The sequence below is a fragment of the Aristolochia californica genome, unplaced genomic scaffold (assembly GCF_029961685.1).
Source record: "Aristolochia californica isolate CCGP_79_NKW_82.1479 unplaced genomic scaffold, dmAriCali1.0.hap1 SCAF_5, whole genome shotgun sequence".
Classification (NCBI taxonomy): domain Eukaryota; kingdom Viridiplantae; phylum Streptophyta; class Magnoliopsida; order Piperales; family Aristolochiaceae; genus Aristolochia; species Aristolochia californica.
Genome location: NW_027182214.1, coordinates 2,628,831 through 2,656,578, shown reverse-complemented (window position 1 = coordinate 2,656,578; position 27,748 = coordinate 2,628,831). Strand labels below are relative to the sequence as shown.

Genomic DNA, 27,748 nt, shown 5'->3' with positions numbered 1-27,748 from the left:
TCATTCCATAGAAAAACAAGAGGGAGGAGAGTTTAGGATCCTTGCTATTATGTTATATTATATTTATAATTTTTTTTATCTTATGTTATATTTTTCAATTTTATATATTATATTAAAAATAATTATATTATTTTATCATATTTATTAAAAAAATTACATGCATATATGATATCATATTAATATGTTTTAAAATTGTATTGTAATATGATATCATATGATAATATTTTTATTTTAAATACAAAATATCATACTTATTTTTATACTTTTTATATTTATGATAATTTATATTATTTTTATAATTATGTTATGTCATATTATTGGCAAGATGGGGACATCATTTGAAATTCAATATGTGACAAACTTTAAATATATATATAAATGGTCATCCTTGTCATCTAATGTTGGAATACTATATCAAACCTTATTTTGTGGGGGAAAAACTGATCTTGTAACTCTAAACAAAATATGGTCTAGTCGATTCAAGCTGAGTTTTTGCCTGTAGGATTAAAACGAATTGATCCAATAATTTTTACGGCCCAAGTTTAAGTTCAAGCTAATTCCTTGGTACACAACTACATGATCTTTCTATTATTTTTCTTGAAAATTGTACTAATAAAAATTAGAGAAATGTTATGAAATTTCTAACCAATTTCTTATTAGGGCACTAATAAGATTTTAAATTGAAGATTTTTGGAAATTTTGAAACTAGAAAAACTATTTACAACTTTTCTTGGGATACAAATCCAGCCAAGGGCATTAATGGGGCCAAAACAAATGTCCCAAAAATGGCACAAATACCAAAACAATTGGTTAATAGGAATTTTTTTAATATACTTTTGATTGAGACAAATTCACCATAATATTCCAGTTTCTACATGGACATAGTTTTCTAATATTTTCAAGAAAAACACTAACAAGTCTTTAGAATTTCACTGCACAAAAGAGGCCTTGTAAGACCATTGAGAAAATTTATGTGCAATAAATGACAACCTCTAAATGTTCATGTATGGGGTATTAGGGTTTTGGACAGGTTTTTTGACCACCTCTAAATGTTCATGTATGGGGTATTAGGGTTTTGGACAGGTTTTTTAAAAACATGACCTACACAATCTTATCTTCTTGAGAGTATAGATTTCTCTAGATTAAAATTGGAAAATTTTATTCTTTTTATAAATCTTATGAAATCTAATGTTACCATTAATATTATAATTAATGTGATTTTAATTAAAGGGGACTAGAGATTATGTTAATATATTTTTTAATAATTATTTTATTATGTAAATATATATGTGGTAGGTAAATGATAATTTTACTCAAATTCTTATTTTAAATGGGTAAATATTTGGTTTATTTAAATAGTGTTATAAAATTTATATGATTTGATTTTTAAAAAAATTAAATTTAAATATATTTTTAAGACCGGTATGTTAAGTACGGACAGCGAAATACATAACCCAGGTGAACCAGGGGTGGACGAAACCTAACCCAGGTGGACCGGAACCACCTAGCTTTGACACATTCTCACTCCTGACATTTAAATAAAATATATTTCATTTTGAAGAATTATTTAGAGTTTTTATTTTTATTTTTTTGGTTCCTTTTATAAATCATAGGAAATCTAATGTTACCATTAATGTTATAATTAATGTGCTTTTAATTAAAGGGGACTAGAAATTATGATAATATATTTTTTAATAATTATTTTATTAAGTAAATATATATGTGGTAGGTAAATGATAATTTTACTCAAATTCTTATTTAAAATGGGTAAATATTTGGTTTATTTAAACGGTGTTATCAAATTTATATGATATAGTTATTTAAGGACTTGATTATATGTGGTAATTAATAGATGTTTTATATGATATATTTATTTATTTATTTATCATAATATAAATTAAAATATACTCTAAATGACTAAAAAGGGAAATTGTAAATATATATTTTTTAAACAAACTTTTAAATAAAATAAAATATATCATTAGTTGGATGAAATGTTTTTAAAGTTTTTATTTAAATTAATTATAATATTAATATTTATTTTATAAATAACTATTTTATTCTTTTTTATTTTATTTTTCTTATTAAAATAATAAAACATTTTTTAAATATTTTTAATTATTTCTTTTTGTCGGTTGGGGGGCCACCGGGAATCCCGTGTCAGTCAATTACTCATCAGCGTAAGAGCACGTGGCAAGTGCAGTTCAAACACGAGTAAGACATGGCCCCGCGGCACGTAGCGACAAAGCTCAGCCACTGCCACCTATCCGACCGATACGATAAATTGCGCGAGAAAAGCAGTTATTCTCGTGCTGTCCGTGGACCCAACCCCACGCGGTGCGTTTACACTTCGTGACACGTGGGTCCCATCCCGTCCGGTAGACTCCCCGCACCGACGCAGCTCCCCGTGGCCCATCTTAATTTCCGGACACTCCTCGTGTAAACTATTGGAAAACTACTCGCCCCGGTCCCACAACCTCTCTCTCTCTCTACGTTTTCCTTTTCTGAAATTTTGAATCGTCTCTCCCGTCCTTTTTTTATCGACGGCGACGGAAAAGAATACAGAACCCTGAGAAATTGAGATTGAGAATCCTCTCCACTGTTTGGCGGATTCAAGGAAGAAACGGAGGGTTCGTGGAAGATTTTTTTTTTATTTCTTCGTTTTCTCGCCTGCTGCTACAGGTGTAAAATCTCTGTGGTTTTCTTCGCGTTATGGGCGGTTCTCGATGTTCGCACCGGGTATCTGGATTCTTCCTCGTCCGCGTTTCTCTTTCTTTGTAAGCTCGTAGATCTCGACGAGCGTTCTTCTCCAATGCCAAACCCCGGTGGATGCGCGAGTGCACTTTGGATCTAGGAATTTTTATTTGGAGACTCAGGTAGGAGGGGCTTGTTAATTTTCTTTTTCGTTTCCCTGCTTTTGAGGTGTTTCGGAGTTGCTGCATTTCTTTTTGGGACTCTTTTGATATACCATTTGGGGATTTTAAGGATGGTTTAATATTATGAGATGCTTTTGCTTCGTAGTCTTGTTTTTAAGCGTGTGTTTTTTGGGACTGTAATGCGGGGCGGCTGCGTTGGGGTTAGTGGTATCTTCTTTATTGTACGGCGATTGATTTCCTGCGATGTTTTTATTGTTTGAAAGCTCTAAGCTCTGATGAGTTTCCTCGCTACTATTGGTGTTGTTGCTGCTATGTACTTGCTTGGACATTGCGATATTCCGTTTTCTTTTTTTTTCTTTTTTTCTTTTAATTGTTTTCTTTCGAGGTTGGTGCGTGGAAGCGTTTCTTTCAGGTGAATCTTACTTGATTACCTTGTAGAAGTTGATTTTTTGTCTCATTTGCATTGTTTTGTTTTATTTTGTTTTTTCGCTTTACTTTTTTGACATTTTGGCAATGGGAATATCCTCTTTTACTCTTTCTTGAGCTTCTTATTTTTAATGATTAATCTGCAATGCGAGTTTTGGTCGCTGATTTTCAATCTTTGCCGTAAATGCAGGTTTGTAGGATTTCTATATGTAAAGAAATGGAGCAGATGGTTGATTCCATTCTTTAGATTTTCGAATGGTTCCAAGTGCTTGTTGATCAGAATAAAAAGGCGAGCGAAGAGGATAGGGATAAAATACTTTAGTCAGGAGAAGAGGGATTAATCTCTGCCCGTCCTTTACCAGTTAATGTGCCTGGATTGCTGGAAAGGCTTATTTTTTAAAGAATATCTTTGATTTTATGAAAGAAAAACAGGATTGTTATGGATAACTCTATTGTAGATAGAGACTGTTTGGTTGATCTCGAGGGTGGGGGAACTACTAGTGAAGAAGATGGATCCAAAGAGATGCCTTCAAGTGAAAGACAAGAAAGACAAGTAGCTAGTAGGGTTTGGAATGGCTTTATGACTTCAGATGAGTTACCAGTGAAAGGTGAAGATGCGGTGAAATCATGCAATCACTTAATGAATTCGGCAGAGGTTTCAAGTGCAAATGTGGAATTCTTATCAGGGCCAACTATGTCTCCGATTGCCAAGAACTCAGTTACGGATAAGCCCACAAAGAAGAGTCATAAGAAGGCTGCAAAACCTCCTCGGCCTCCAAAGCCTCCTCTCTTGGATGCTGCAGATCACAAACTTATTAAGGAGATATCTGAGTTGGCGTTGTTGAAGAAAGCTAGGATTGAGAGAATGAAAGCATTGAGGAAGATGAGAGCTGCTAAATCAGCTTCTTCTGGAAGTAACATGTGTGCAATGGTCATCACTGTTTTATTCTGCCTCATCATAATCTTACAAGGTATACTGACCTCTGAATATAAGTTTCCTCTTAATGTTCTTTGATGCTTGAGGAATTGGTATCTTTTCTTCTTTGCAACTGTTTTCTGATCTAAATGCCAGATACCCATCTCTTTGGTGTTAGCTTTATTATGATACCCGTTTTGTCTTGAGATAACTCAACCCTGAATCATTGATCACTTTGTCATTCTGATCAAAGCTTTGACACAAGGTTCATAAGATCAGGAGTTATCCTGCTACTTCCTTGGGAACCTGGAACATCTAGCTGTTGAAGAGATGGTGATTCAATTCACTTCTGTTGGCAGTTGTCTCTTAATTTTATAAACTCTCTACCTTCTATTACAATTCTTTGCTTGTTTATGGCATATGTATATTAGTATATTCTCAATGAGATTGAGGATATTTGTAGATCCAGGCCCATTTGCTGGCAGCATGTTCTGAGGGAGATGAATGGGATGGTAGACAACTTTGCTAAGGAGGGGTCAATTGTCAGCATCACACTTCCGGACTGAGCCTCTCCCATTTGATTTTTTTTCCATGAGTTTTCATCTTTTGTTCTTTTGTTTTCTTTCCTGTTTTCCTTTTTGGCTTAGCCCCGTGAGCACTTTCTTTTGTGTGCTCCGTTTGTATTTATATTGCCTGTTGTTTGGGCTCTCTCAGTGAATTCTCTCTTTTCATTGTCCTCTGAAAAAGAAAAAAAAGAAAAAAACATATTGGTCCTTTGTGTTTGAGAAAGTATATTAAACATGGATTGTGTCTTAGACTATGGCTATGGCTATGGCTATGGCTATGGCTGACTTGAAAAGTTGAAGCCCCTCTTCTTCACCTGGTTACGAGCCAAGATAATGTCAACTTGGATTCACAAGGGAGTTGATGAGCTAGGGTTGCATATCATTTTAATTTTTGTTCCTTGTTCTTCATTAATTTCTTGAAGATTTTATTAGTAATCCACCACTAAATGGTGGTAGGTGCTACTCTCGGTGAAGGTCTTAGTTTTAATTACCAGAAGGATCTTATGTCTCAAGAGATTTATTTTAGTTTTATTGAGCCCCTGATATTAGTGTGCTTACATGAAGTAGCCATGCTATATTCGGTTATGTGCATATTAGCTCAAGCATGCCCAAGATTTTTTTGTAATTGATTTTGGGATGTTCTTTACCAATTTTTGTGACATCTCTTTGATGGTTGGTATGGTTTATGGACATAGATTATTTTCAAAATTTGAGGTGTTAGATGTGTAGACAGTTGTGGGGATAGCTGTCTCATTCAGATGGCGTCAATGAGGAAGCAGGAAAAAGTAAACTTGAGCTATTATCTGGAAAATAGTTTGTGTTTTGTACTTTTTCAAGTTTTCATAGTGTAGAATGGAGGAGGGTTCATGTCATGAAGAGGGGGAAGCTTTAAGTGATGATTTGGTTATGATGATGATTTCCTCTAATTTCCTTCTTGAATCCTGTTGTAACTACACTGACATGCGTTTGAACCGTGAGGTATATCATTAATAATGCTTTCTACACTATCAGGTTGCACATTTACTGAATTGGTATATATTTGCAATATCTGCATTGGTGAAGTTAAAAGTATCGTGAAAGTATTGGGAGACCAGGCCGTGTTCTGTTCTCAGCTTTGGTTTTCACTTCAAATTGGATGTACATATTGAGTGTTGTGTTTTCGTGAGGATTCTTATCAACTATTTTAATCGTGCCAGCATTATGATCTTGAGCGTTGGCTTCTGCAGGAGCATGCTCAAGGAGTAGGGTAAATATAAATTCTCATGGGTCTCCCAAGTCGGCAGTTGGGTCAGGGGGAGGATTAATTTCAGTACAGTATTACAGAAATATATCTGCAAGCAGCATGGCTTCTCCTGGTTCTGAATCACCCAAGTAAGATATTGCTTTACGGGATTGGAGAACTGAAAAACCAATGTAGCATGTTCCCTTGAACTTTACGTTGATCCCAAGTGCTATAATGCATCTATTCCATATTATTGCAGCATCGTGGAGCAGGTAACTGGGTCTGACGAAGAACGGCCTAGGACATCGAGGCGACTTCTACAGATCCCAAATAACAAAAGGTCTTTGAGTGGCCATTCGTGAACTGAACTCGTTCTCTCCCCTTGTACACTGATGTTTGTAACAGCTCATTGGAGCAAACTCGGTATATATGTATATATGCTCAGAGGCCTACATATTCTACATTTGTTCCTGTGGTAGAAAGTTAGTTAAGCGCGTTGTACCTCACATCTCTTCTTACTGGTGGAACTTCGAGGGTGTTCGATGAATTTACAAATAGATTCGTCTTCCTTCACTTTCCTGATGTTTCCAACCTCTCCGTTTTTGGTGACTGCTTCTATCAGTTAATGGATAAAGCGGAATCTGTTCTTTCCATTTTTTAATTTCAATTGCTGGGTTGCCTGATATTGATATGAAACAAAGGCATGTGGGAAGTGGACTGGGTTGCGATGATGGCCAGGATAAAGTGGAGGAACAGGACAGAAAAGGATCTGAATTCTGAAATTGAGGTTCATTTGGAAGGTCTGACTCTATCATTCGTTTTGATGTTAACAGTGATATTCGACAAGTCCTATTTCCCATTTGTTGGGGAGAGGTTGGGACTCCCTCAGGTCTTCTGCATTGACCAATCTACTCTCTGTCTTCTTCCTGTAGTTGTCCGTCAAAGGGTATTCCTCTCCGATCTCCACACAATCAGCTTCTTGGAATCGTGGTGGGGCGTATCTCGATTTCAGCAGAAAGGCCCCTCAGCCATTTTATGCAGCTTTTCTTTTCTGTTTTTAAATGGTTTCATTGAGATGATCTCGCGAGATCTTATGGTCGGCTGTTAAGAGGACAAAACCACATGCCCACCGAGCTGCAATTAAACACGCTAGCAGGAAATATCCATTGCAGTGATCCTTGTTCTTTCTAGGGTAATTGCTCATTTAGACATGTTAAAGAATTCTAAATCATGTAATCTATCAGTCTTTTTTATTTCTTTACTTTTTGAGTCATTGTATTACCTTCGAAATATTTATTGTTATCAAGTAATATTTGCTCATTATATAAATAATAGGAGGGAGTTATTGGTATCATGTAACCCCAATATCCTAGAGATGGAGAGATTTCACTTTTTGTCCCAACTGGAGATGGAAAGGTTTCGGCGTCCCGAAGCCGGTTTGTGGGCTTGTAAACCGGACCGAACCTCATTAAGGTTTGGCTCGTTTACTTAAACTAGTGGGAAACCTGATTTTGAATTTGATTCAAGATCGGGTTTATTGGAATTGAACCAAGCCGAACTCGAGTTATTCGCGAACTGGTTCGGTTCGATGTCACCCCTATAACTTATTAGTCTGTCCTTTTGAAATCTTTTCTTTTTATCATGGTATCAAACGGACCATGGTCTCTATCCCAAAATTGTCCACTCCTATAAAATTCAGCTTGTACAAATCAGCAACTAATTGATGAACCATTGCAGCTGTTATCCTTTTGAAATTCAATTGTCTTCCTTCTATAATGGTATCAGATAGGTCTAATCATTCATTAACCAAAGATTATAGGTCTAATCAGCCATAAAATGACCAATGGGTTGATAGTGGATGAGTCTGTGGTGAAGGGGGTCGTGGTCTAGAATGTTGTTAGATAGATGAATGGCAGGACAACTTAACATAAACAAAAATATATTTGTTCATTTAAATACATAATCTTTTGATTCTTTAGAAACATTATTGGCTATTAAACTAATGGAATCATGCAAGGGTAACTCTCATGAAACCTTAATATATTACCTCTTCAAAATACTAATTTATGTCTTCTTCACATGAAAAGGACATTGTTTTATTGCATTCATATCATAACACTCCACCAAACTACTTAATAGTAACCTGGCTCTCAAATCTTCTTTCATAAGTTGTGGCAAGATAGAATACAAAACTAATTGCAAGCCTTTGTTTTATCTATTGATAGTAAATGGTTTTCGATTTCTTCAGCTTGGCCCCAGCAAGATGCCTCTCTATACAAGACGAACCAGACAAGGTTGAACAACAAATAATAGAAGTGAGTGATGGATCAAATACTAGGGTTAGGGTTGAGTTGCATGAAATGCTGCCTTTTTAAAGATGTTAATTTTACCCATTTGCCCAACTTTTCATTCATGATTACCCAAAAGTAATATAAGAGGATAGTTTTATTATTCTATATATTAAGGTTAGTAAAACTTAATATTAATTGATGTATTTGCTTCTTACTCTATTCAGAGATAGAGAGCTAGCAATCGAGGGTTGATCCAATACGAAAAGTCATTTGGTACGAAACATGCGAAACGTTATCTCAATCGTTTGATCATGATCAATGGCTATCTTAACCGTCCGATTATGATTGGACCGTTGAGATAATTGTTTCGCATGTTTCACACCAAATGACTTTTTGTATTAGATCAGTCATGGTTATCAATTTCCACAAGGTATAAAAATGGTTTGGTCTGAGCTAGGGTTTTTAATTTTCCGTTTAACCGATTTTGTTAGAAGGGAAACACTCTTATTTATAATTGGTTCGAGCTGAAATGGAATAGCAAGAGGGTAATCAGAATACTATACATAATACCTTATTTTATTTTGTTCGTATAACGTTTACAGCCCTAGTATGAGCCCAAAATACATTCCATGCAAAAAAAAAAAAAAAACTGTTTTCTTCTACAAGATACCAAACCCAAAGAGCTCTGAGCATCTACAGAACATAAGGAGTAGCAATCGCATGGAGACTGGACTTTCTGCCCAATGTTATTCCAAAAGCTTCACACATATCCAAATCCTCAGCCTTCATACCATCAGGCAACTTCCAGTCAAAATGATAGAGAAGGCTTGCAAGTGCTCGTTCAATCGAAGCCAGACCAAATAGCATTCCTGGGCACCCTCTTCTTCCTGATCCAAACGGAATGAGCTCGAAGTTTCGACCCCTGAAATCCGCTGTGCTTCCCAAGAACCTCTCAGGCTCAAAATCATTTGGGTTTTTCCAGTATTTGGGGTCCCTCCCAATCGCCCAGAAGTTCACAAGAACCCTAGATTTCTTGGGTATTTCATAGCCATTGATCTCGCAATTATCTATTGATTCTCTGGGTAGGAGAAGTGGAAGCGGAGGGCACAGTCTTAGAGTCTCCGTGATCACTAATTTTAAGTAGTTCATTTGGGTGATGTCGTCCTCTGTGATCGTCTCCTTCCCTTTCATTATGCTCCTTATCTCCTGCTGTGCTTTCTGAAGAACCCTGGGGTTTTTCATCAGATGCGACATTGCCCAGATCATGGTGGTAGATGAGGTCTCAGTCCCTGCTGAAAATATGTCCTGGAAACAAATGATTAAGAAAGATAACTAATGGGTTTAATTGCTGATGCTGTGTTTAATGTTTTAAGCTGAAGAAACTCACGAAAATGACCCCCTTGATGTTGTCGAGCGTGAGTTCAAACTCGAGATCGCCATGTTTTTGTACTCTGAGCAGCACGTCCACCAGATCTTCCACTTCATCTCTTCCCTCTTCTTTGCTCTTCATCATCTTCTCCCTGTGTGTTTCGATGATGTTGCTTATGATTTTATCAAGCTTCCGATGAATTCTCTGAAACTTCGGCTCTGCTCTGCTCAGCACACAAACCCATCTGGCAGACGGGAATAAATCGGCCACATTGAAGCCTCCTACCAACTTGATGGCTTCATCCATGGCCATCTTGAAACCCTCCTGGTCACCGCACCTGTCACCAAAGGTACTGCGTGCAGTTATGTCGATGCTCAACAAGAAAAGTTTCTTGGAAAGATTGATGGGTGATCCAGCATTCGAGGAGATGAACTGGACGAGATTCGTGGTCTCTTCTTTTCTGACCTTCTGGAAACTTTGAACCCTTTTGGCGCTGAGGAGCTCCAGAATACAAATCTTCCTAAGTTGCCTCCAAAAATCTCCGTAAGGAGCAAACACCAAGTCTGAGTATCCGTAGGTTATGATCTTTGCACCGATCATGTCCGGCCTCTGGGAAAAGTTGAGATCGTGGGTCTTCATCATCTCCTTGGCCATGTCCGGCGAAGAGACTACGACGACAGATAGTTGGCCTAGAGACAAATGCATGAGCGGTCCATATTTCTGTGCCAGGTCTCTCAGGACTTTGTGTGGGAGTGAGCCTACCAGGTTATGGATGTTGCCGATAATGGGTAGTTTTCTGGGTCCTGGAGGCAATTTACTACCAGCTGCTGGTCTCTTCGCTTTCTGCAAGAAGAGGAAGAAGATGCAGCTCACGAGGAGAAAGATGGATGGAAGATGAAGTTCCATGATTGCAGCAAGCGAGTGGCAGAGATCTGAATTGTCTTCTTTCAAAGGCATGGTTATATGCTAATCTCTTGTCCATTCATTTAACAAAATCATACACTTTTTTTAAGAAAAAAAATAGAAAAAAATTGGAAGAGACAAGCATATAAGAAAATGGCTGACAAAGCCACATTAGATTAATAGGAAACATAAGCCATATGGGTCCCATTAATTTGGGAACATGCAACTACAACTAATCAGATTAAAAAAAAAAAAAAAACCAATTCATTATTTCATGTCAAATTGGATAAGTTGAGGGAGGGAGGGGGACTAACTCGTCGATTATAGTTTCTTGATCAATAAATTGTTTGCGATACTGAGCTATATTGTAGCAGATATCAATATCAGAAGTACTCAAGGTCAGTTCTATAAAAAATCTCTCATTTTCTTTTTTTTTCTCTCATATTATCTTTCCACGTGATTTGAATTCCTTTTCTCCTAAAATCCTAGTTTTTTAGACAAATTTATCTTCTACCAAAGTCTTAATCATTTCATGATATCCTACTTTGATTTTTGTTACTTGGTCGTGTATCTTCTGCATTGTCATATGTGAAAATTTGTGCTCACCCCCCCCAAAAATCATACTTGGTCAAATTTGTTAAGTTATTTCAATTCTACCGTTATAGTCTCCCCTAGATTATTTTAAAAAAATGTCACATTCTAGATTCGTTTGGAAGTATAAGTATTACATAGTTGTCTCTCTATAATTTCTTTAGCTTATTATCTTGTATTTTTATTACTTCAGAGCAATTCCTAGACCCACTATCTAAAACACATAAGAGTGTGTCCAATCACCGAAGAGGTGATTTGTGTTTGAGTTGTCCTCAAAAAGTTATTAGTCTCTTTGTTGTACCCTAAAGTGGGACTATTTTTTTTTTTTTTGAAATTGAGCGGAATGTGTTTCAGACTATGACCGTTTTGATTGGTGTATAAAGCTTTATTATACTGCTAGGAGTGATTTTCTTCTCTCATATTGTGTTTTATGGATAAGATTTTTTCTTCCGTTTTCATTCCGTTTAATAAACGATGGATTAAAAATCTGGTAGTCGGATAAAATTGACACCCCTACTAAGATATGTACCAAAAATTTCAAAACTTGATACATATTGTTACATGATGTTTATAGTACCTCTCCTACCATTTGAGACATTTAAAGTGTAAACTAACACATTAATACATAGCTAGTGAGGGGCGTAGAGGATTCATGATACATATCAGCCTGAATCAATTGATAGTAGGTATATCGGGTAAATCGGATACATATCGGCCAGATTTTCTTATGTACCGGGCCTTCCGGCTATAGGACCCGACCGGGTCTTCACTGCTACAAAACTTTCTTTTGTAATCGCGCCTTCCCTGAAATTTGAATCAAGAAACCGCTTAAAATGGTTCCATCCCCCCGTCACTGGTTCGGCTTTCGCCATCTCTCTTCTCCCCTCGCCTCTGCTCGTCACCTAAATCCTGTCTAAAATCTTCCCGTTTCCTCGTGAAAATTCTCCTGTGATTCTCATCGAGCCTTCCGATCTTTCTCTTCTCGTGTTTCTGATGGCATCAATCAAGCCCTCTTCTCGTTACGCCTCCTTCGACTGCCGCTCATCCACTTCCTCCCAGCAATCCGATATGTCCTCCCCTTCCGATTCGAAACTTACCACCAAGAATGTTTCCTCGCTCAAACGCCTCATCGGAAGCTCCAGCACCCGCCAAAGGCCGACGCTAGATCCGTCTCCCAGTTCTAATTCTTCTCGGATTCTTGCGAAGACGAAATCTGCGGATGTGCTTGCTCCGGGAAAGAAGAAGGGAGAGCCGAATTTTGGATCCATGGTGAAGAAGTTGATGGAGAAGAAATCGAAACCGAAGCTGGTGGTGCCGGCCGACTTTATCAAGGAGGATCTGAAGAAGCTGACGCCCGCGGGGAAAGGTTCGAACTTTGCCGGGCTGCCTAAGAAACTGTTTCAGAAGGCTGTAGGGCCTGGGAAGGGCCGAAATGAGAATAAGGCTTTGTCAGACGTGAAGGAGAACACTAGGACATTGGGAATGGTGCTAAGGAGTGAGAGAGAACTCCTTCATCAGAATAAGGAGTACGAGGAGGAGATTATGGAGCTACGCCGGATGCTTGAGGAGAAAACCAAAGAAGTAAATCTCTTTTGTGTTTTCTTGTAATACTATTTTAATGAGAATTTTGCTATTATCAATTTTTTATTCTTTTTTTACTTCTCATCAGTATTCAATAAGCTCGTCATTTACGACAAGTTATTTTTATTTGACTTTATCTAGGTCGACAAGTTGAAGGATTTGTGTTTGAAGCAGAGAAGAGAAATAAAGTCATTAAAAGATGCAATTTTGTTCCCCGATGTTATGAATTCCCAACTTCATGAACTATTTGAGAAGCAGGGTTCGGAATTGAAACGAGCAAAACAACTAATTCCCACTCTTCAAAGGCAGGTCACGTCCCTCACGGGACAGATGCAATGTCTTGCAGAGGATCTAGCTGAGGTAAAGTGGTTGACCTCCATCTACTAATTGTTTGTTCATCTGTGTTGGGTATTAGAAAGTTTAAAGTATACCTGGATCTTGGAGAGAGCAAGATGGGTTTACTCAAAATTTTATTGAACAACTTACAGAGCGTTAATTGGGTCATAAACAATTTCAAAATCTTAAATTTTAGGTTTACTGTCACCATTTGTAAGCTATCTTTTAACATTAGTTAAAGCATGTTGTCCATTTAATATACAAATTTATAAACTCATAGATGGTCCATTTCCAGATTTTAATTCCCTTTCTGTTAGCAAAGAATCTCTTTTGGCAAATGAAGTTTTCAGATCTTGATTTTGCATTCAAGCAATCAAAGTTTTTAGTGATGGGACAAAATGATAATCACTCTTTATATTTTTGAGAGTGGTAGTCTCAGTGATAAACTTGAAGTGTAAAGGTGTCAATTTTAGGAATAAGAAAAAAAATGATTGGTTGGTTCTCTTTTTGCCTTCTAGAAGCAAAGCTGTCTGTTTGTAAGCATGATATGCATCATCCAGAGTTTCAGGATATAACGGTAGATTCATTTTCAAATGTTTTATTTGATTTATACAGGTCTCCTCACATCATTGAGTGGTGGGTGTGTTGAGGGAAATCCATAAACTTTGTTAAGATTTTGTAAGTTCTATGGATTTAGAAAACAATAGTTAGTGAGTAAAGTATGGCTTTGAAATAAGTAAAATAGAAATAGAAGTGTTTAAAAAATTAAATGTATAAGGGAAATGAGAACCTCCCAAAGTCTTTCTGGATTTTTCACTCAATGTTGAACCATCACTTGCATTTATCTTTGTAAGGCAGGTTATGTTGTCAGTAATGCTCTTTTCTTTCCACCTTTCTTGGAGCATGGGCAAACCTATGTTTAGGTTCAATTACCTGTTTTTAAAAGACACAACAAATAATTCTTCATAGTCTGATTCTCTGTCGGTAAATGTTAGGACTACTGATTTCTTTAAGCCCTCCTTCAGTAGTGGGATAAAAGCTATTCGAAGCTGCTACTTGAGAGGTGTTGACAAGAGATTGCTCTGCGAGTAAAATTAGATGAACTGAACCACTTGATTTTGTCCTCCTGAATGTACCTTTCCTTCGTAGAAAACTGAAGTGTTCTTGTGTTGATTGATGGAAAATCAAACCTCAAAATTTCCAACTAAAGATCATGGTTTTATCTTCAACTTCTTTTATAATTCTTCTGTATAGATCTTTCTTAGCATGTGTAAGCAAAGTCATGCAGGAAAAGATCCTTTACCGGTGACCTGACCAAGGCACTGGAGCTTTGGAGATAGAAATTGAGTAATTGACAGAAGCTCTTAGGATTGTCCTCACGCTCATTTTTTGCATAAATAAAGTTTTTGGATCATCATCACGTCTTCGATTTAAGTTTCCATTTTTTTTTTCAACAGGTGAAAGCAGACAAGTTTTCAGCAAGACTATGCTTCAATGACCATATCAGCTCTCCAAGGACACCAGTATATGATCAAGAGACATATAATTCTTTGGTAAAATATATTAAGATCATGTCAAACTTGCTTTCTCATTTTCACGATGTGCTTCAACATAGTTTATTACATTCTCATATGTAATAATCTGTTTTACTAGTTTGCATTTATTGAAATATGCAGGAATTCAGTTCAGGCGATCCGACAACTCCTAGAGGTAGCCTAGAGGAAATGTTCCTGAAGGATTTGAATCCTTGTTTGACTCCTCACTATCTCAAGTCAAAATCCAGGGTAATAACTCATTAGCCATTATGATTCTTTTACTGAAAACATTGAAGCTGCTCCTGTGGTGTCGGCAATGAACATTTCTTTTAAAAGTTAGAAACTTCTATTCGATTCTTTTTTTTTTTTTTTTGCCAAAAACTGTTATTGTCTGTTCCTTGATCCTTCTCATGGGGTGAAAAATCTTGGACTATCACCCGCTTTATTTACTGGGTTCGACCAACAAACCTTCCCATTGCTTCCAACTTTTCAGGAATATAAGGAGACGGACTATGATTCACCCTCTGGAGTGCTGTTTCAAAATACTACAGAATTTTCCAGTAATTCCTCTGGCTCAAATGGCAGGAGATTCTCCAAGAGTATAGAATCCTGCCAAAAGCCAAGTCAGCGAAGCAGTGTTCATGCCACCAACAAGTCAGATGATGTACAATTCTCAGGAATTCTGAGCCTGTGAGGGTTGTGACTTATGAGAAAATCTTCATTTCATCCATCTGTCTTTTTTGTTCTTGGGTGTTGTATGATCTGTTCTTGAGTTGAACAATATTATTGTTATCGACAGAAAGCATAAAAGGATCCTGTACAAAGTCATCTCTCAGTGTCGGCCTATTTTGTAAGAGAATTTTTATTGGAATAGCAGGAGGAGACAGGGTAGGGTTCTTGAATTTATCGAAAAAATAAAACAAAAATGATTAAAATTCAAGTATCTATCATGAGTTTGACCAAATATTTTTTCTAACTTGGTTGAATTAAATAAAAAATTATTTTTTCTTTTCCATATTCATCCAAACAATTTCTCTTTTGTTGCCTCTCTTATTTTTCATAGGTATCCAAAGAAACTATTTTCTTTTATTTTCTAGGGTTCAACAGAGCCAAAGAGAACTTAGATTCTCTCGATTCCACAGTTATTCGATTCGGATTAGATTGTATAATCGGACCACTCGCTGATGAACGATGAATGGTCCATGCAGAAACTGGGGATGCTGTCCAATTTGATTGGGTTCATCTTTCCCCCGACCAGTCTCGCCGGGTTCCCCACCGCTGTCGTCCGCGCAGGCACTTCCTTCAGCACCACCGACCCAGCTCCGATCTTCGCCCCGTCCCCTACTCGCACGTTGCCCAGAACCTGTGTGCCCGCGCCGATGAGAACCCCGTCGCCGATCTTGGGGTGCCGGTCTCCGGAGACCTTCCCGGTGCCTCCGAGGGTGACGTTGTGTAAGATGGAGACGTTGTCCCCGATCACCGCCGTCTCCCCGATCACCACCCCCGTCGCGTGGTCAAACAGGATGCCTCGGCCGATTCTCGCGCCTGGGTGGATGTCCACCGCGAAGACTTCAGATACCCTGTTCTGGATGAGGAGGGCCATGACTCTTCGGCCGGAGGTCCAGAGCTTGTGAGCGACTCTGTGCGCCTGGCAAGCGAGGAATCCCTTGAAATTGAGCAAACAGTGCACGAAGCTGACGCAGGCCGGGTCTCGTTCCTTGGCTGCTTTCAGATCCTCTCTGATTGCCCCTTTCACCTCTTGATCACCACTAAAGAAGCTCAGAAACACCTCCAAGAAGATATTACCGGGCAGATGATGACCGCTGAGTTTGCTAGCGAGGTGGGCTGCTAGAGCTCTCTCCAACGAATTATGTGACAAAATTGTGGACACATAGTAATTACCCAGAACTGGTTCCTGCTCGATGTCAGCTTGAGCCTCCTCCCGAATCATATCCCAGACATCTTCTTCCGCTCCTCCCCCTCCTTCCGGCCTATCGGGTTGCGTTAAAAACGAAGCGGAAGGGCAAACGTCGGAGAAACACGGTCTGGAGATACTCCAGTAGGTGCTACTGATATCGCCTAAGCACTTCGAAGCATCAATCCTCGAATTATCAACGGAAGTCGCCATGGACGTCCGAGCAGGTTTTCGGGTCAGGTCCTCTGCAAGGTATACGCACTGAAGAGTAGTATCACTACCGATTTGAGAGCAGGAGAGGAGAAATGCAGAGAAGAAGGAAAGGGGAACGCGGCCTCTGAGATGGGGATTCATCGGAAATATATAGAGTCGGAGAAAAGATGGAGCAACCGTTACAAAATTATCTAAATGTGAAATTACAAAATTACCCATGACACACATGGTGTTGAAATGCCACAATTCTTGATCCCATGATTTTTTGACTGAGTTGAGTTGACTTCTGATTCAGAGCTAGTTGGATCGGTGAGAAGGAAAGTTCTAGAAGTGGGGCCAGAAGAATGGACGGTGGAGATGATTGGAACTTGGGAAGTTTCGGGGAGGAAGTCGTCATGGCTGTCGTGAGTGACAACTTAACGTCGACCACAAGAAACGGTAGCTCCTTTGACCAACTTCATGCACTCTTCATCACGTAGAAGGCAGAAGGGTGGCGAGAGGTATCACCTCCCTTCTCTCTCTCTCTCTCTCTCTCTCTCTCTCTCTCTCTCTCTCTCTCTCTCCCTCTCTCTCAAACACCGTTTAGACACTATATTATATTTAATATAGAATGAAAAATAAAATATACAAAAAAAATGAATTATAGAAAGAAAGATGAATTATAGAAAGAAAGATGAAATACAGAAAGTAAAATGAAATATATAAAGAAAGATGAATTATAGAACGAAAGATAAAATATAGAAAGAAAGATGAAATATAGAAAGAAAAATGTAATATAGAAGTATGATGATATATATAAAGAAAAATGAAATGTAGAAAGTAAAATAAAATATAGAAAGTAAACTGAAATATAGAAAGTAAGATAATATGTAAAAAGTAAAATTAAATACAGAAAGAAAGATGAAATATAAAAATTAAAATTAAATATAGAAAAAAAGATAAAATATAGAAAGTAAAATGAAATACATAAATAATTATAAAATATATAAAGTAAAATAAAATATAGAAAGAAAGATGATATATCTCGAACACATGTTTTAAACATGGATATTGCATGCCTATAACTGTTCCACTTTTTCTGGATCTCTATCATTAAGAGAGAGAGAGAGGGAGAGAGATAGATAGATGGATAGAAAGATAGATAGATAGATAGAGAGAGAGAGAGAGAGAGAGAGAGAGAGAGAGAGAGATAGATGGATAGAAAGAGAGAGAGAGAGATGGATAGAAAGATAGAGTGAGAGAGAGAGAGAGAGAGAGAGATAGATGGATAGAAAGATAAAGTGAGATAGAGAGAGAGAGAGATAGATAGAGAGAGAGAGAGATGGATAGAAAGATAGAGAGAGAGAGAGAGAGAGATAGATGGATGGAAATATAGAGAGAGAGATATAGATAGATGGATGGAAAGATAGATAGAGAGAGAGAAAGAGAAAGAGAGAGAGAGAGAGATTTTTCATTTTACTTTCTATATTTCAACTTCTTTCTAGATTTCATTTTACTTTCTAAAATTCATCTTTCTTTCCATATTTCCATTTTCATTCAATATGTCATTTTTTATTTCATCTTTCTTTCTGTTTTATATTTTACTTTCTATATTTCATCTTTCTTTCTACATTTCCTTTAACTTTCTAAATATCTTCACACTTTCTATATTTCATTTTACCTTCTTTCTATATTTCATTTTGGTTTCTATATTTCATCCTTCTTTCTTTATTTCATGGTAATTTCTATATTTCATCTTTCTTTATATATTTCATTTTACTTTTTATATTCCATCTTCTTTCTACATTTCATTTTACTTTCTAGAATTCAACTTTCTTTCTATATTTTATCTTTCTTTCCATTTTTCCTTTTTCTTTCAATATTTCTTTTTATTTTATTTTTATTTCTTCTTTCTTTCTGTATTACATTTTACTTTCTATATTTCATCTTTCTTTAGATATTTCAGTTTACATTCTATAGTTCATATTTCATTCTATATTTTATTTTACTTTCTTTATTTTAACCTTCTTTCTATATTTTATTTTACTTTCTATATTTCATCTTTCTTTCTAAATTTCATTTTACTTTCTATATTTAATCTTTCTTTCTGTATTTCATTTTACTTTCTATATTTAATCTTTCTTTCTGTATTTCATTTTACTTTCTATATTTCATCTTTCTTTTTATATTTTATTTTACTTTCTATTTTTCATTTTACTTTCTATATTTCAACTTCTTTCTATATTTCATTTTACTTTCTATAATTCATCTTTCTTTCTATAATTCATCTTTCTTTCCATATTTCCATTTTCATTCAATATTTCATTTTTTTATTTCATCTTTCTTTCTGTTTTACATTTTACTTTCTATATTTCATCTTTCTTTCTACATTTCCTTTAACTTTCTAAATATCTTCGCACTTTTTATATTTCATTTTACCTCCTTTCTATATTTCATCTTTTTTTTTATTTCATGTTACTTTCTATTATTCATCTTTCTTTATATATTTCATTTTACTTTCTTTATTATAACCCTCTTTCTATATTTTATTTTACTTTCTATATTTCATCTTTCTTTCTTAATTTTATTTTACTTTATATATTTCATATTTCATTCTATATTTCATTTTACTTTCTTTATTTTAACATTCTTTCTATATTTTATTATACTTTCTATATTTCATCCTTTTTTCTAAATTTTATTTTACTTTCTATATTTAATCTTTCTTTCTGTATTTCATTTTACTTTCTATATTTCATCTTTCTTTCTATATTTTATTTTAGTTTCTATTTTTCATCTTACTTTCTATTTTTCATTTTATTTTCTATATTTCAACTTCTTTTTATATTTCATTTTCCTTTCTATAATTCATCTTTCTTTCTATAATTCATCTTTCTTTCCATATTTCCCTTTTCTTTCATTATTTCATTTTTTTTATTTCATCTTTCTTTCTATATTACTTTTTACTTTCTATATTTCATCTTTCTTTATATATTTCTTTTTACTTTCTATATTTCATATTTCATACTATATTTCTTTTTATTTTCTTTATTTTAACCTTCTTTCTATATTTTATTTTACTTTCTATATTTCATCTTTCTTTCTAAATTTTATTTTACTTTCTATATTTAATCTTTCTTTCTGTATTTCATTTTACATTCTATATTTCATCTTCATTTTTATACTTTATTTTACTTTCTATTTTTCATCCTACTTTCAATTTTTCATTTTACTTTCTATATTTCAACTTCTTTTTATATTTCATTTTACTTTCTATAATACATCTTTCTTCCTATAATTCATCTTTCTTTCCATATTTCCAATTTCATTCAATATTTCATTTTTTTATTTCATCTTTCTTTTTGTTTTACATTTTACTTTCTATATTTCATTTTAGTCTCTATATTTCATCTTTCTTTCTTTATTTCATGTTACTTTCTATATTTCATCTTTCTTTATATATTTCATTTTACTTTCTATATTTCATATTTCATTTTACTTTCTATATTTCATCTTCATTTTTATACTTTATTTTACTTTCTATTTTTCATCCTACTTTCTATTTTTCATTTTACTTTCTATATTTCAACTTCTTTTTATATTTCATTTTATTTTCTATAATACATCTTTTTTATCCAGAACCTTATCACCTTGGATGGAAAGTAAAAAGACAGACAAGACCACCACTTGGGCTCAGAAGACTTAAAGAAAGATTTAGAAAAGAGACTGGTTAGAAAAGACCAAAAAAAATCTCTCTCTCTCTCTCTCTCTCTCTATCACCTCCCTTCTCTCTCTCCTCTCTCTCTCCTCTCTCTCTCTCTATGTCTCTCTCTCTCTCTATCACCTCCCTTCTCTCTCTCTCCTCTCTCTCTCTCTCTATGGACTGTTTGTTTGTGCCGCAATAACGAAATAAAATGACAGGGGAAAATATTTTTTTCTTTGATTAATTTTTTTATTAGAAAAAATCCCTTTGACTAGGTTTTTTAGTGTTTGTGCCACCATAGGAAAAAATGAAAAAATTAGTTATAATATTTGTGTTTGTACAAACACTTAAGAATTTCTCCACCTTAGAATAACTAATTTATAAGTATTGGATACCTATCTTACCCAAATTAAAGTATTCATTCTTGTTCCACAATCTTTTTGGAACAGGTCGTTCAAATATCTAGGGACCAGTCAAATGCTCTTAGATGCCTCTTCTTCTTCTCAGAGTTTGGTTTCCTTTGCTTGGATGTTCGGATAGCCCACCAAAAGAATGCTTAAAGAGGCTTTTCTCTCTCCTATCAATGGAACCCAAGCAATCTAGTTGGTGGGTCTTCATAAATCGCTTCTTGGTCTCTTCGTTTGGACTGACAGCGGCTAGCCAATACACCAAAAAGACCGATTTGTTAGGTGTGGAAAACTAACGCCTACAAGAGTGGATGAAACGACTATGATACCCACCCCGCCCATTCTTGACCGCCTCTCATGGGATTCGAACGCAGGATGTGGCGTGCCCAGCTTTGATACCATGACAACGACTAGCCAATATACCCAAAAGACCAATCTATTAGGTACGGAAAACTACCGCCTACAAGAGTGGATTAAACCACTCTGACATGGACATTTACTCGGCTAGCCAAACTAGAACATACAATAATTTTTCTGTCTCATGTTCATTCAGATAGTGTTTGTCCAATCATATGGCCTTCTTTATAGGGCCATGTTTTCTTCTTTTCTCCGTTGGCCTTTCTTGGCTTTACCGTTCAAAGGTTTGGAGGAATTGTCTTCAACAAAAAGTATTCTGTCTCCTACCAGTTGCACATGGGTTGTTAAGCATTTGGATGATATGCTTTCTAGCATGAGTAGCTTGATTCTATTTTCGTATGGGCTATTCAAATGGTTTGTAGCCAATCAAACAGGTATGCTACCAAAAAAAAAAAAAAATTGGCCTTTTTGAGTTGCAAGATATACGTAATGCACTTCATTAGTATTTTAAGTGTTCATTATCATCAAAACTATCTCAATGGAGATATTGGGACTAACAACTTTGCTCTTTCTTATAGTTTTTATTAGTGAATTAATTAATGACTAGTTACGCAAAAAAATTCTCAATACCTCCTTTTTTACATAAAAACATAAAATTTTATCAAAACAACAGTAAAAATTTTAACTACCTAAATTACATAGGGAAGAGGCTAACTTCTGTTGACCTAGGTTGACCTCCATCTATGTTTTGATGATAGCAAATATTAACTACGTTGGTACTAATATTTGTAATCAAGCATCTTAGATGCAGCTCCTTCAAGAGATACAAAGAACCGACAAAACTCAATGCACAACCTTGAGTTCAACCATATGTCAAGTCATCTTGAAGAAGCACCAACAAGCAAAGAAATGAAGATTTGAAGAATACAATCCAGACTGCATAGAAATATCTCGAGAACTCCCATGTAAAGAAGATAACACCAAACTCCGAATTTAAGGTACACCAGCGTTTTAGTGCTATAGGACCTGTCATTTCCAGAAATCGTGTTTAACCAATGCATTATAAAGCTTTAAACTTCTAAAACCCCTTAGCTACATCATCATCATGCTTAAACTCAAAACTTTCATAATCTGACATAAAACATGATCGATCAACCTATATGGGTTTGATTGATCATGTGAAATGTAGTTTGGTAGAAGCACATAAAGCATAATCAATCAAACAAAGAACTGTAATATTAAGCTATAAAACATGATAGATCATCCAGAACACTGCATAGCCATCCCATTAAAGCATGATCATCAATCGACCATTTTTTACAAATTGAGGATTTAACTAATTGATGGCTCGATCGATCAACAAGCCTGGAAATCACAAAAATGTAGTCGTTATACATGGTTGATCAATCATAACTTTCCAATAGTCGATTTACACTTTTTGTAACTTTTTAAAAACATGCAAAACAAAACTAGTTTGGTAGGGAAACTTATAAATACCCTCCAAACATTTGTTGAAGAGTAATGTATTCATTTATTGGCATTATATTGCATTCAACCACCAATTTTATATGAAATTCCTTTACAAACCCATTTTTGAAATAAAAGAGTTACAAACTTGTAAAAACTCTTTATCTCTCTCAAATTCTCCGTGCATAATAGCAATTCAAGCTTCATATACTCATCTCTTGTGCATCAAATGTTGGAAACTTGAAAATCTCAAAGAGAACATTGTCTCTCCAAATTTCAAGGGTGTAAGTTTTCTTTTTATTTTTGTATTTACATTGTTTCTTCTCACGATTGATCCAAAGTCAAGAAATTTAGATAGGAGAGTTTGCTAGAGCTAGAATATAGTTGTATTCATGTATTGAGCATACATGTGGCTTAAAAGAGAGTCGAAATCTCTTTTATGTAGAATTTCAGCTAATATATCTATTAGTAAAAAAATTCCAAGCAAAGAGTCTTTGGCAGTGGCTACTAATAAAGGAACATCGATAACAAAAATTTGTTGTCTCCTATTATGTTGTGTTTGTTGATTATTTCACTTTCTTTTAATTTTATTTATGAGCACTCAATTTTAATTTATAAGATTAGTTGATTGGTAGGGCCTACTTGAGTAAACGTCAAGGAAATAATCATTATTTTTATTAATTGGTTAATTATTTATTTAGTTAGCTAATTAATTAGTTAATTATTTGATTAATTAATTGGTTAATTATTTATTTGATTAGACAATCAATAAGCTAATAATTAATTAATTAATATTAATTATAAACTATTTTTTATTACACTGTAATTATTATGAATTAATTGGTTAAATATTATTTATAAATTTTTTAATTAATAATTTATTTGGTAATTGGTTAATTAAGTGCTCATTTTGTTAATTTTTTAACTAATTTCTCAATTAGTTATTATTTAGTTAATTATTTAATTATTCAGCCACAACCTTTAGAGAAGAAACCCTCTCCCCTATCTCTTTCACAGGATGGAGAAACCCCACGATGTATGGAGGGGGAGAAACCCCCCCTGCCTCCTTGTCTGCATCACACGATCTTCCGCTTTCGATCTTGTCAAGTTTCACAAAGAGAATAGAATACGTGAAATCAAACTCAGAAAACGACGTAGGAAGCGTCGCCGCCGCCGGAGACTCCAGTCAAAAAAGGTGACGACAATAAATAAATAAATAAGAAAGTGAACAAGCTTGACTGTAGTTAAGTTCAGTGCTTCTGAGGTTTTTGGTTCTTGCACGCGGTGAAGGCGTCTCTTTCTTGTGTTTACGTACCAAACGACAGAGAAAGAAACGGTGCATGAAGTTACATAACTGAACTCGAGGGAGGTTCCAACTTCCAGGGTTGGTCAAAAATTGTCGAATTTGTCTGAAAGAGTAGAAATGGATGGGTTCTGGTCAAAGAAGAAAGGCAGCATAATAGATTTTGTGAATCAAGCCAAAAGGTCTTGTTCACAGAAGCAGTTTGGAAGTTTTGAAGCAGTAGTGGCAAAACTTTACCTCGCTAAGGCGATCTAAACGCTAGTTAATGTATTTGACTCTTATCTGGCCAGGGTTATAATAAAATAGGTTGGATCCGAGCTTACTCACATTAATCAGGTAATGACTTGATGGGTCCTATAAAGATCTAAAATAATTTTTATCTTTTAAGTGATGAACCAGACCTGTACATATCCAGAGGTTGAAGACGGAGATTTGTAGCTATATGCATACACAAAGCAAGAATTAGATGGGTTAGGCTTAATTGATAAAAAAAAACCACATATAACCCAAAGACGCCTTTGAATTGGGGAAGCTCACACACCCAATTGATTCTCGCTCTAGTGGGCACTTCTTTCTAGATTCAAGGTTTTAGAAAATCTCTTTCAAATGAATGTAAAAATACAAAAGAGAAAATGAAACTTACACCTTCTTTTTAGAGAGACAGCCTTTTCCTAGTGAGATTCAAGCTCTAACCTTTAAGCATGTGGAATGAAGTATGTAGAGCTTGATGAAACTAGGAATGTCAAGAAGATATGCAAACAATTTGGAATTTTTTTGCAAATTTAGTTTTGTTTTATATGAAGGGCAAAATCAAAAGTTTAAGCACAAAAATTTTTCTTCAAAGCATTAGTATGCCATTATATGTGTATTGCTTGCTTAGGGACTAGTTTGGGTCCACATTTTTAGGTTTATTGGCGAAACTAACCGTTTTAGACCGTTATAAAAAAAGTTGCACAAGGAGTTTGATTGATCTTACCTTTCCATTGATTGATCAATTGCCTCCCAACACCTATATTTTGGAGTTCATATGGCCTCACGATAGATCAAAGTATTGATCAAAGCATTTTACACACTTTGTAGTAGCAGAATAATTGATCATGCTTTATAGCATTGATCTAGTATGTTTTGTACACTTGCCTGATAGGATTTTGGATGCTCAATCATGCCTACATGGGTTGATCTATCATGTTTTATAACTTGTGCCTTGCAACATTCTGTATGATGGATCATGCTCAAGGGGTTGATCAGTGATGTATTCTAAGCCTGCCTATTAGCATAATGTATGAATGATTATGCCTATAGAGATTGATCGATTATGCTTTATACTAAAGGTTTGTTGCATTCTAACTAACAATATTAACTTGAAACTAATTTTTCCTGGGAAGAATCCTATCAAAGTCGGAAAGTCCTAGATTAGTGAAGAAGAAGATGGATTCTGATAGAGCCGATCACAAGACGCCACCCACAACAGGAATAAACCTTCTTGTTCACTAGTGATGTTGAAGAGAACCACTCATACGTAGTCGAGTGAAGATGCAGCTACAGATGGCCCTGAGTCAGACCTCTTCATCTATTATTGCAGACATCGTGGTTCCCACATTCTCATAAAAAAAGAAACCGAAGTCTTTAACGAAGGGTCGTGGATTAGATGACAAGACTCATGGTGGAGTAATCAAATGGCCATTAAATCAATATAGGAGAAAGAATGAAGAAAACCTAAATAAACACTAATAATTGAATAGACCAAAATTGAACCTAATCTAACAATAAGAGACAAAGATAAAGCAATAAAGAAAAAATTTAGTATATTTAATAAACTTTGCTCTGATACTATGTAGAATTTATGAAGAAAGAAGAATAATTCACTAACTTAATTATAATTGAGTAAAATGAGCTTCTATTTATAATAGCAAGTATAATTAGATTAAAAATAATCTACCCATGTCCCGGTTACACCTAAAGTCTTAACTCTTAAATATAAGTCCTAGAATAATTAAACAACTAAACATGAATAGAAGACTAAAATAACTAAAACACCTTTTAAGTGAGACACTTCCACAAGAGTTCCTCCCAAAAGACTCCTGTAAGTCTCCACCATATGAATTTATGCTATGTGAGACTTCTTATTGTGATAGTCATATAAGACTCTCCCATACCTGCTCTTCAACATCGAATTTAGTGGTAAGTTTTTGAACATTTGTTTCCTTGTTACCTCGTACTATATATATTCAACACTAGGTATATTTGATTCTAAGAGCAAATTTACTAAATAAAATACCCAACATAATGAGTCTAAATGAAGATGAAGATTTTTTTAGATAGTTGAATGATCTATTTGAGAAATTTACATAAGAGAGAGGGTAAGATAACAAACTTATGAACAAGTTGCTTATTGTGGTATAGAAAATTTATTTTACAGTTTGATAAAAAATAATCCGAAGATAGAAATTTAATATTAGCTGCTGCTAATTCCGCTTTTAATAGGCTGATAAATGTTAAAATACTACGAATTTGTAATTGGCAAGAACTAAAATCATGTTAAGAGTAGCACTACAAAGATCTACTATTAGAAAATTTTACTGGCTATCAGCTCTGGTGCATGTACTTGGATCTCAACCCAAACTATTCATATGTAGTAGTTACAAATCATGCTATCATAGGAGAGCTTGGTGATAGTTAGTAGGTTACTTGAGTTAAATAGCTAAACTTTAATAGGAAATTGAGTTGTAGGAGGTGATAATAGATATGAGACTAAAGATAGAAAAAATATCTTACTATGGTTTTCAAATTGAAATTAACAAAAAATTTATTCTACTTTTGGGTTAGGCTTTATTTCATTCTTCTTTGTTTTCTAAGTTTTTTTGTGTTAAATTGATTCACAATTCAATTTTAGCATGTATCCTACACAAGTAGACTAATTGAATTTAACTTTGTTTCAAAGATGTTACTAACTACATTTGAATTGAATCATTTATCAATTATCCAATCTAGTGTCTTCCAGTCCAAGACTTGTATGTATCTTGGGTATTTATACTTTCAATCAAAAAATAAAAAAGGTTATGAATTTGTAGTGTCGGTAAGTCAAGTACCCAAAAGTTTAAAAGAATTAGGGGAAAATTTTAATTAATAATTTAATATAAAAACTCAATTAATTAAGCTAATACACCTTGCTTTTTTTAACTCCCTTTGCAAGGGAATTAAACAATGACACTTTGACATGTCTATTCTAAACTTTGTGACCCTATTTTTGTCTATTGTGCGTTTGAAATAAAGAGTACTAAATAGTCTAACCATGTTGTTTACGAGATCGTCTATAATATAACATCAACTAATATTATTAGCATTATATATGTATAATAGTAGTATATAATGCTTATTATTGTTATATTTATGTTCATATATATATTTTTATATATGTATCATTTATTTTATACACAGTCTCTCATTCTCAAAGTTAAACCTAATAAAATCAAAGCCATGAAATTCATTACTTAAATAGATTTAAACTTTATATTATTTGATACCTAGGGTCATCGCTTAGGCAAATAACAAAAATTTGAAAGCATGAAAAAAAAAATTAAAATTTCAAACGCCTCTTTTAAACAAAATCTTAAGTATTGAATTTGTGACATAGCTATTTAATGTCGACCAAAATTACAGCAAAATAGAATCTTTTTAGGAAATCAAAAATGGAAAGACAACATCGCACCTATTGAGAATACTAGATAATACGGAGGACCAGAAGCCTCCGAGAGCAGAAGAAAAGCCATTGTTGGAGAAAAAAAAGACAAC

The 27,748-nt window shown here is 34.9% G+C and overlaps 4 protein-coding genes across 5 annotated transcripts; 2 read left to right on the top strand and 2 right to left on the bottom strand.

Moving 5' to 3' along the window:
* The first annotated feature begins 2,545 nt into the window (after window positions 1-2,545).
* Window positions 2,546-6,579, top strand: LOC137966121 (uncharacterized). 2 transcript variants are annotated; one of them, XM_068812620.1, is made up of 4 exons: window positions 2,546-2,876; window positions 3,493-4,273; window positions 6,011-6,155; window positions 6,266-6,579. In XM_068812620.1, the coding sequence occupies exons 2-4, from the start codon at window positions 3,742-3,744 to the stop codon at window positions 6,366-6,368; spliced, it is 780 nt and encodes a 259-aa protein (XP_068668721.1). In that variant the 5' UTR covers window positions 2,546-2,876; window positions 3,493-3,741; the 3' UTR covers window positions 6,369-6,579. The 2 variants fall into 2 exon arrangements, with proteins under 2 accessions (XP_068668721.1, XP_068668722.1); XM_068812621.1 differs by lacking the exons at window positions 6,011-6,155; window positions 6,266-6,579 and adding an exon at window positions 5,796-5,995.
* A 2,264-nt stretch (window positions 6,580-8,843) lies between these two features.
* On the bottom strand, window positions 8,844-10,459 carry LOC137966514 (premnaspirodiene oxygenase-like). The gene is made up of 2 exons (XM_068813157.1): window positions 9,685-10,459; window positions 8,844-9,602 (listed from the first exon to the last, which is right to left on the bottom strand). Exons 1-2 carry the CDS (start codon window positions 10,369-10,371, stop codon window positions 8,991-8,993), a joined length of 1,299 nt encoding a protein of 432 aa, XP_068669258.1. The 5' UTR covers window positions 10,372-10,459; the 3' UTR covers window positions 8,844-8,990.
* Window positions 10,460-12,033: 1,574 nt separating this feature from the next.
* LOC137966553 (uncharacterized) lies at window positions 12,034-15,533 on the top strand. Its single transcript, XM_068813215.1, has 5 exons — window positions 12,034-12,741; window positions 12,883-13,101; window positions 14,535-14,630; window positions 14,754-14,861; window positions 15,106-15,533. The coding sequence occupies exons 1-5, from the start codon at window positions 12,154-12,156 to the stop codon at window positions 15,304-15,306; spliced, it is 1,212 nt and encodes a 403-aa protein (XP_068669316.1). The 5' UTR covers window positions 12,034-12,153; the 3' UTR covers window positions 15,307-15,533.
* Window positions 15,534-15,719: 186 nt separating this feature from the next.
* LOC137966597 (serine acetyltransferase 1, chloroplastic-like) lies at window positions 15,720-16,811 on the bottom strand. Its single transcript, XM_068813272.1, has one exon. The coding sequence runs from the start codon at window positions 16,738-16,740 to the stop codon at window positions 15,769-15,771; it is 972 nt and encodes a 323-aa protein (XP_068669373.1). The 5' UTR covers window positions 16,741-16,811; the 3' UTR covers window positions 15,720-15,768.
* Between the last annotated feature and the right edge of the window lie 10,937 nt (window positions 16,812-27,748).